The 10,187-nt window shown below is 41.2% G+C and overlaps 1 protein-coding gene across 1 annotated transcript in view; it reads left to right on the forward strand.

Annotated features, from left to right (window-relative positions):
• LOC124152446 (cdc42 homolog) overlaps window positions 1–9,830 on the forward strand; it is a 28,137-nt gene extending 18,307 nt beyond the window's left edge. The window contains exon 3 of the mRNA XM_046525382.2: window positions 7,076–9,830. Coding sequence (XP_046381338.1) covers window positions 7,076–7,474 — 399 coding nt within the window. The 3' untranslated portion in view covers window positions 7,475–9,830. The remainder of the gene's footprint in view (window positions 1–7,075) is intronic.
• The last annotated feature ends 357 nt before the right edge of the window (window positions 9,831–10,187 follow it).

Here is a 10,187-nt window from a genome sequence, read left to right on the forward strand (position 1 = left end):
GGCCAAGACAACGATATTGAAAAGTCATTGAAGCAACAATTGATTTGTTATATATGCAGCAATGATCCTATGTCGGAAACTCAGTTCAAACATGGCCGCTGTGATAGCCATTTTGGATGCAAACCTTTGCCCCTCAGCCAGAATCCTTCAAAATTATAGCCTGTCGGACACTACTCTTTTTTATGGCTTAAATCGTAGTCGTTTGTAACTGACCCTTGTGGTGATTACTAATAATGTCCAAATGAACAATATCCAGGTGAGCTACAGGGAATATACGAAGTATTTGTACACTATATTGTCTCATATTGCCAGTTAATTAAAACAAGTCATGCAGAGAAATCAGCTGTCACCCTATTACTATCACAGATGCTATGTACAACACTTTTGTGAAACATATTGATTTATGTGATTACGGTCTGTCATAACATGAGGCGATACATATTTCAACACAACTTCCCCCTTCGTATCCGGCTTTATGTTCTGTCTTCTTTCCTCCGGGTCAAACAGTTGTTTGTAAACTGAGACTTTTCCCCTATTTATCGGTACATATAGCTCAAGGCGGTAAGAAAACCCCATAAAATGTCTAATGACCGATCATATGGTGATGAATTTCAGTGCAGATGTCAATCATAGTAGAACTGAGAAAAAATGTAAGGTCAAGGCCATGTCATCACGTGACCAGACTTGAACTCCGCAGCATCACGTACACAATGCAGATAACGCTGACCGCCCAGGTAACTCGAGATTGTTATCGTACACCTGACCCTTGTCATGTGCCCCACCACGAGTCAAGGTTAAAGTGCAGTTTTGTTTTGTCTGCTGATGTGGTAATACGTAATGCAAACATTTTATCTCGTGCTTACTGAACGTACATAGCAACGTCAGCATCAGCGGTGGAAATGAAGGTCAGATTCTTACGTTGTGCGTGCCTTGTATATGTTATGAAAGATTGCTGAAAGACAAGGATGATTAGAATAATGATAATAATAATAATAGTAATAATAATATCGGTGTGATAGTAAAAACCAGAGGTAAACGACCATTTTACAGCCCCTGCCATATTACTGTTTTTAAACTGCGGCATAAAACATCATTGGATGACCACATCTACGTTCCTCAGTCTTAACGGGTGACCGGCAGACTGTCACTCGGTGTTATGTTCCAAACCTTGCCCAGTAACTGTCAAGGCCCCCGGATATACAGGAAAGAACTGGTATTTAATCCTGACCAAGCATGAACAAATTAAATACTGCCAGTTGAACCGCATAAATATGTCACTCATGATGCAGCTTGAAATCCTCGCTTCAATTTCAGGTTTGTTTTCAGTTGCGTTGTCGGTGTCTTAACAAGAATGTCATAGCGCTCTATACTCAGGCGGTGCAGACGCACCGAAATTGGACGCCCGTGCTAAACAATCCCAGACACGTGGTTAGTTTTTAAACATCCGACATTTTGAAGGTCAGCATGCCAATGCACTCTTACAAAGTGAATCAGAAGTGCATCTATTCTCCTTATTCCGGCTTTACCTACGCAAACAGTACATTTGTTTGCCATAAAAAATAAGCCCGCTATACCTTGATCCGTTTGGCATGACAAGCACCAAGAACATGTTCTGTGTTCTGATTCATGCGATAACAGTTAGCGACCAGTCTCTTGACTTTCTGGTTTGAAAAGGTGCCAAAAACCTCCAACCTTATCCTTTGTTGTCAGTTCCTGGATTCCATAGCTCCAATGGAGACACACACGCGCGGCGCTCGAATATCATTGTATTCCTCACCCTTGGACAAATAATCAAGATCTGTTTTTACCATTAGGAGATAAAATACGGCCAATTTTTATCGCACAAAATCATCCCGTTTGTTCGATCAAACTGGTTAGTGTATCGCGTGTCATACAGTCTCTCATGTCTGTGTGCGTGTCGGTGTGGAAAAACCCAGGGGGCGGGGGTCCGTGTTCCCCCTCATTCTCGTGCAGCTTTTGAACAGGTGTAGCAAATCTAACGAGCGAGCCTGAAGCTAATAGAACCGTTCAAACTCTTACAGGAATTTGTTTACGTTCTCCAGCGTGTTTTTTTAAGGGCCATGATTATTGGAACACATACTCAGAATGTGCATGCCATGCTGTTTCATAACCCATGTCAACTACAAGACTTATGTACGACTCTTGTGTTTCATCCATCTATAATGCACTACTGGCTACAAACATTGAAAATTTTAAAACATTCGCTTCCCTTATAGATGTTCGATTTGATAACATCATGCGATATGCCAGTTCTGTTAAAGGGCTTGTGAGATTAAGTAATCCAATCGAACAAGCAAACTACGGTTAGGGAGAGTATCAGTGAAGTAGGTCCTTGGCATTGACGTTTAATTCTAGATTTGCACGGGTGGCCAAGTTGTCTAAGGCGCGCAATTCGCTGTGCAGTGTGGCGTCCCTTCAGCGCGACAGGAAACTATGATAGTGGGTTCGAATCCCGGTTTGCTCCGATTATGTTTCCAGGTTTGTAACCATACTATTGCTCGTGGGTTTCACCGAAGTGGTAAATGTCTAAGACCTGCATCACTTCGGGTTTTCTTCCCACTGTAAGGTGACACGACGTCATGTAACTCACTCACTCTAGATCGGTTTATCACAATGGCATACAACGCATGTCTTAAATTCTGTCAAAAATGTCGAAATAAGAGAGTATTCAAATTTAAAATTGATTTGACAGTTTTTGTTCGCGTGAAATTCCTAATTGTTTTATAGTTTTTAAGAATTGTAGAAAGGTCTTCATCTGTATAAACAGAGACCATATATGCGATCTCTTTTTAAAAAAGATCCCCAATATGTTAATTATCAAGACATATAACTATGTATCTAAGTTTGTCAGCACCATACCCGTGCTCGTCGGTTTCATCAAAGTGGTAAACGTCCGAGACATGCATCACTTCGAGCTTGCCTCCCACATCAAGCTGACAAGCCGTGATATAACTGGAATACTGTTAAAAGCGGCTTTAAAACCTAACTCACTCACTCACTCAAGACATATCAAGTCACATTTCCCTTGTTTTACTGTTGCAAACTAGCACTGCATCTATCTCATGCACATGTGTAGATGGCCACACAGAAGGATGGGGATGTGCAGTGAAGGCTGTTTCTGAGGCCGCTTGAGTTTGTGGTAATTACTTCCATGGCTAGAACTAGTGGAACCTATCAATGGGCAGCTAATACAAAGTGATGTCGATCAGGCATTGTTCCAACAGACCTTCCCCCTAGGCCATATGGTAATCCCGACCATAACAGAAGGCCTTTGTGGACATTTTCCCGAAACATGAGGAAGCCTAGATGTCTGGCGACCCTATGCATATGTTGTGACTTCACTTAATAGCGGAGAACAGCGCACCTGTGATCATTACGTTTCGCCATTCCTTATTGCATCCTGTCAAACGATAACAGCAGCGCTTTGTACATTTTCCACGATACCCCTAGTTAGGGCTGTATTCTTAAAATGAACGCCCCCTAACGAGCATTCCCACAAACGTGCTATATACACTCAACGCGGTTCCATTACACGGACCATCAGCCCAGAACGAGTGTTCAGCGATAAAGTTCTATATTCATCATCGGGGTCTTGATTCATGTATCATAGGCCCTGATCGAGATTACGTAGTAGTTTGCTGTCGACGTACTTGATACGTGGTTTCATTCTTTTAGTATAATGTACTAGAAAAGCTATCTCAGCCGTGTTGCTATGGAAACGAAACAGCTGATTTAATGTTGAAGGGACGGCAGTCGGAGTAGGCTAGTCTCGTCAACGACGGCGATGGGTAGTTAGTCATTCGATTCCGCGTTAGTGTGTTCGTTGTCTCATCATGGTGATATATGCAAACGGGCTTTGTGATATTTTCTTGCAGAAGATTGAATTAGTTTTCGCTTGTTCATGTGTATGATGTTGAATGAGTTCTAGGTGTCTTGTGGCACAATGACAGTTTCAGGGCTTCTGTACAATGTCTACATGTCTATCAGTGCATCCTATGCATTTAAGGGTGGATGGGTAGCCTAGTGGTTAATTCTCAACATGGGTAGAACGTGTGAAACCATTTTCTGGTGTCCATTAACGTGGTATTGCTGGAATATTGCAAAAAGCACAAACCCCAGCACACTCACTATGCATGAACTATTGTAATTGTTTTAAGTACTAAATGGTGACTTTTGTGTCCTTGAGTGAGTGAGTATGGTTTTACGCCGCTTTTAGAACTATTCCAGCAATATCATGGTTCGTGTACGTGAAATGTGGCCAGACGCATTAACACGCCTCACGTCTTGTTTCAAATCTGTACTCGAATACGTCGGTTTGTAACTATACCGTTTAATATTACAGACTTTAAAGTCAAGAAGACATTTAGAATAGCCACGTCGCCTCAAATAATTGAAATACATAAATAACCTTTCGAGTTATTGCGGTTTGGATTAGAATGCCTGATTCTGTTGAGATGTATACCATACCATCTCCGAACACCAGGCCCTTTGAATTCCGGCACTATTTCTAAGGAATAGAGGGACTGGCTCCGTTAGACCTGTTTGAAGTTAACGTTTCGTGTACCGTTTATTCCGTAGAGCAACATGCATTGTCTGTATTATAAATAAGATGATATTATTGCAATACATTCCCTTAAGGAACAGATCGATGCGATGTAATACACAGCTACATTTTTACAAACACATCGAATATACATATAGAAAGGACAAGCTTAAAGCCAAATAAAGTCATGAATAAAATGTTTTATTTGGTGGGTATATTTATAGGATTCTTTGGTTGAGATGTAAATATGAAAACAAATGGTATTGATTTAAGTGATATTGTTTTGGGAAATATATCATACTATGGTCAGCTGATTTGGGTCTGTTAATGGTGTATATAACATTCCATGTACTAGTAGCTGTTACCCGTGAAGATCCCGGTTAGAATTGGTCTTCAGCAACGAGAGGCGACTAACGGGATGGGTGGACAGGCTTGCTGTCTTATTGATACATGTCATCGTATCCCAATTGTTTAGATCGATGCTCATGATGTCAATAACTGGATTGTCTGGTCCAGACTCGATTATTTCCAAACCGCCGTTATATAGCTGGAATATTGCTGAGTGCGACGTTAAACAACAAACAAATAAACAAATCCATGTAACAGTTCGTTTGTTATTCGGCACTAATTTGCCACTAAACTCTCCCCTTCGAAGGTAACCTGACCCTCTCTCTGCTTGAGCAGATTATATCGACTACTTCCGATGGACGGGTGTGAAGGTCACTTGTGCTAAGAGTCAATTGAAACTAAGGTCAGACACAAGCACGGATCCGTGATGAAGGGTCACCGAGAGTGGTTGTTTTCTGGCGTTGACGTTTTGAATCGGGACACCACTGTCTCGTGTCTTCGGCAAGTTCTTTCACTGATCGAAGCTCACCTATATACATTTACAGCAAAAGCTGCAATAATGATGAGTGCGGCGTTAAATATTACTCATTCATTTACTTACATATTTCACCAACGCCCCCCCCCCCCCCCCCCCCCCCTTCACACACACACCCTTTTTGAAATTATAACCTGGTTCACTAGAGCGAGTGAATGTTGTTTTACGTTGCACTTCACACCGTTTTCATATAACAGGGCTAGCATGATGTATACCGTGAATCCATTGTCTTCAGAATCCTCACGGGGGTTGTATACAGTATAAGTTCCTCCATTTAACTCCCCTGCCTATAGACACTCATTGTTATGCACTTCAAAGCGAACAATGGAGGTTTCGCGTAATTAGACCATAGCCCTATTCCAGTTAAAGTGCCTGTCCGGGAGCGGTGGTGTGAGATCACGTACAACATCGCAACTGTTTACATGGTTTGTTCCGGGCCAACTGCCCTCGTACACTGAAACCGACACTCAGGACGGAAGGAAGATTGCTCTATCTAGTTCCTTGTCATGTCGAACTAGCCCCTCGGTTAAAGCGTTCGCTCGTCACGCTGAAGGTCGGGTTCCATAATTTTGACTTTTGTTACGCAGTGATATTGGTGTTTAAAGCAGCGCTTAACCAAACTCACTCATTCGTATATCAAGCCCATTGTTGAAATAATGTTGAAGCACACTAGGTATGGTGGAATAGTGCCTTAGTTGGAATGGGATGATCACAATGGTTCAGGAGTATGTCTACTTCATGGACTGGTGACCGATCACCAAAGTCAACATTGGCGATGGGGTAGCCTAGTATATAAGCTATTGCGCGTCACGCCTAAGATTCCCACATGAGTACAATTTGTGAAGCCAATTTCTGGTTCCTCAGAGGGGGCGGTCGGATAGCCTAGTGGTTAAAGTGTTCGCTCGTCACGCCGAAGACCCGGGTTCGATTCCCGACATGGGTACGATGTGTGAAGCCCATTTCTGGTGTCCCCAGCCGCGATATTGCTGGAATATTGCTAAAAGCGGCGTAACACTATACTCACTCACACACTCTGCTTCCTCACCGTGATATTGCTGGAATATTGCTAAAAGCGGCGTAAAACGATACCCACTCACCAATAGTTAATCTCAGATGTGATGGTATTAACAGCGTTTTCATCGCTGATCAATGCCTACATTCCGTGTTCCCGGTTGGGCTATGCTTGCAAACCGTTAAATTTATTTTTTCAGTACAACGCCAAAGACCCATTGACTCACTCATCTACAATTACCATAAGTAATAAGCTTCTTTAAGTACCCAAGCCCATCATACCGGACTCCCATTAAAATATTTGTTTTCTTCCACACCAAGTCAGATAAATAATCCTTTTTGACAGCTGGGTGATGGGCCATTATCATCGAATATTTTAAGTAAACATGGTGTTGATTTTGTCCTGCACCATACTGCAACAGTTCAATATCAACCACGCCACCAGAATCCCTGATACTTGCAAAATCGATCTAGATAAAATGACGATCATCCACCTGTATTAGAGCGTTGCTAATTGAACTTTAGAAGACGGAGCTTGTCCAGCATTTTGTTAAGGAGTTCTTGGTCTAAATTGGCGTTCAATGAGCGTGTGGAGTAATGGAGTTTTTCTGTTTCAGGATGAGCGGCCGATAAGGAAAGAGATATACGAAGGAACAGACATTTTCGTGCTGTGTTTCTCGGTAGTCCAACCGGACTCTCTACAACACGTGCAGGACATATGGTTACCGGAAATACGTCAGATCGCACCGGAGAAGCCATATATTCTAGTCGGAACACAGGCCGATCTTCGTGAAGTGACGACCATTCTCAGACTTCTTCGCACAAACGGACAGAAACCTATCTCAGCGGCCGAGGGAAACACCCTCGCTCGGAAGTTGGGGGCCACGTGCTATGTGGAAGCCTCACCGGAAGTGGAGAAAAAGGTGCGAAGGACTATCAATAATGCTCTTGCGTCTGTGCTTAAAGTTCAAGACGGTTCACGTGACGTACAAGCAAATGTGTGTACAATATTGTAAATGCAACACGTCTTCTCGCGGGCAATGAGACTCAGGAAGGCGAGACATCGGGACCTCTTTTCTGAGGTGTATAAATACATTTAGGAGTACGGTGTGTTTTCTGTGTGCCTTCGAATGAACTGCTACCTTGTATTTCGTGCAATGTTCAAGCCATTCTGCGTGGATGTTCACCTTCCCTTCCCAAGGTCATTTATTCCTTCAGATGACCAGCCTTGACCAGTCTCAGATAGTTTATCGTCTTCTACGCGAGTTGAATTACAGATGAGAAGGGAAACATGGTGCGTCTGACCCATATATTTTTCTAGTCCGCGTATATATTTCGCCCGTCTTGTTGAGCCAAGTCGCAAGAGGTCAACCCTCACGTCAACTGACCAATGTCTTTCTGGTTGTCGTCTGCTCGATGTCGCAGATGTGAACAGATCTGAATTGAAACTGGGAAACACAATTCATATGTACCTACGTTTGTAGACTTTATCAGAACATGTAGCTTATCGATGTAGCAAATTGTTTCCGCAAAATAACAAATAGTAAAGCTTCATGTTTTTAAACCGGCACTGCAGTCGAACCCCATTGTCTCGAACCTAGCGGGACCGTGTTGTAACTTCGAGATATCCGGGCAATCGAAGTAGTAAGGCATTCCCAACAAGAGAACGGGTTCGAGATAACGGTGTTCGAGATAACGAAGTTCGACTTACAATATTAATAAATTAACACGACGTTTTGGGATGTTCAACCACAAAACAGGTTTTTGTGCAATGAAAGATCGCAACATTTGATCCATACTACTCAAAATAAGTTAAGAACACCCGATTAATTTATATGTATAAAGTTAATCTGTCAGGGCAATTCATAATTCGTGGATTTCCGTATTTAGATGTATCGCAGTACGGGAAAATTGTCTTCAACAATTTATCTTATTCTGATAATGTACAACCACCCGTTCTGTGTGTGTAATTAGAGGGATTTATTTAGATCTGGTTAGAGGTCGATATTCGGCCCCAAGTCTGCAGCAAATATAAAGTAAAGTTGCCAATTCATGTTAATATAGTTATAACTAATGTTTCGGCTATGTCGATTCCACTGATAACATGATCCATTTGGAGGACGAGGCTTTAAATGTATGATTGGATTGAATGTAGAGTAAATTTCAGTGTGTGGTCCCTCGGAAAAAAACAAACTTTTAAACAATCCCAGGTTTGAAACAAACAACAACTGTTTCGCAATTGAATGACAACTTGAAGGTAATTTAGTTTGGAATCCAAGATAAATCTCTGGTAATTGCATTAAGGACAATCGTTACTTTTAACACTTATTTCTGACGAAGTTCTTATGTTCAGACTATTTCTACTTCACCCTTTAGAACTTAAGCCCACAATTTTAACACAGATGAACACTAACATCTTGGCTATTTTAATAATGTATAACACACAACGTTTATAGCAGTATCACAGGTATTGCATTGGACAAGAAACGCCATTGTCACGGAATGGCATTACAAACACGTCTTAAGGAGTCGTTATATGGTGATTTAACCATTGCTCTTTGTCAGGCAAAGGAATATTTACATCCTATTAATGTTCTTTATCTTGTCATTTATAAATACCCTTTATTATCTTGTTTACTCCGACTAGATATGAACTCTCTGCAATCAAATATATGATGAGGTAATACATAACGGTAGTATTTCTATTTTGAGGATACGTAAAGAACTAGTTTTACTGCGCTGTCACGTGAGCTTATATTTTCTCATCACGTTCCCTGATGCTCACAAAGTCCTCACCGTGCTTAACGGTTATTAAATGGCACGCTATATGACATTCATTAATCGTATTTTGAGTGAAATATTTCGCCCGAGGGAGATATTTGTATAAATACATAGCCAAGTAACCTATATCAGGCACGTTTTACCATACAAGGAACACTGACCTAATTAGGCTTTGTTGTGCCGCCCTGGGGCTATGTTTTGACGGTCAACCTTGACCTTTTTCGAAAATATATCTTTACTTGGGTCCTTTTGTTTTCGTTGACAAGTACATTGTCCGATCTGAACAATAACAAAGCAGACTATTGCAAGTGAAGCAAGATTTGTTGATATTTTATTTTATTTATTTATTAACGTACATATTTAGCATCACGATTTTGATATACATATATTATTTTAAAACTTGTAAAATATGACACAGAGTTTTGTAATGCAGCTTTAGAAGATGTTTTCACTTTGATCATGTAACAATGATTTGTTGAATGCTACCTTATTAATGTAAGGATCACGTAATGATATTTAGCAAATTTGGAAATTGCTGCAAATATGTAAATATAACTTTAAATTATGCTGTGAAATAAATTTTGAATACAATTCTTTATTTTATGTTTTCACTTCTACGTACCTGTGAAGTAGTTCAAGCAATAATGTTTATACCTTCTTGGCCTTCACTGTATGATTTGTTTGTTTGTTGTTTAACGCCGCATTCAGCAGACGGCGGTCTGTAAATAATCGAGCCAGGACAAGACAATGCGGTGATTGACATCATGAGCATCGATCAACGCAGGAGGGATACGATGACATGTATCAACCAAGTCAGCAAGCCTGACCACCCGATCCCGTTAGTCGCCTCTTACGACAAGCATAGTCGCCTATTACGGCAAGCATGGGTTGCCTATGACCAATTATAACTCGGATCTTTACGGGTGCCATCTTCGTGGATGCTCGACT

Source organism: Haliotis rufescens, unplaced genomic scaffold, assembly GCF_023055435.1.
Source record: "Haliotis rufescens isolate VD_foot unplaced genomic scaffold, xgHalRufe1.0.p SCAF_74, whole genome shotgun sequence".
Lineage (NCBI taxonomy): Eukaryota > Metazoa > Mollusca > Gastropoda > Lepetellida > Haliotidae > Haliotis > Haliotis rufescens.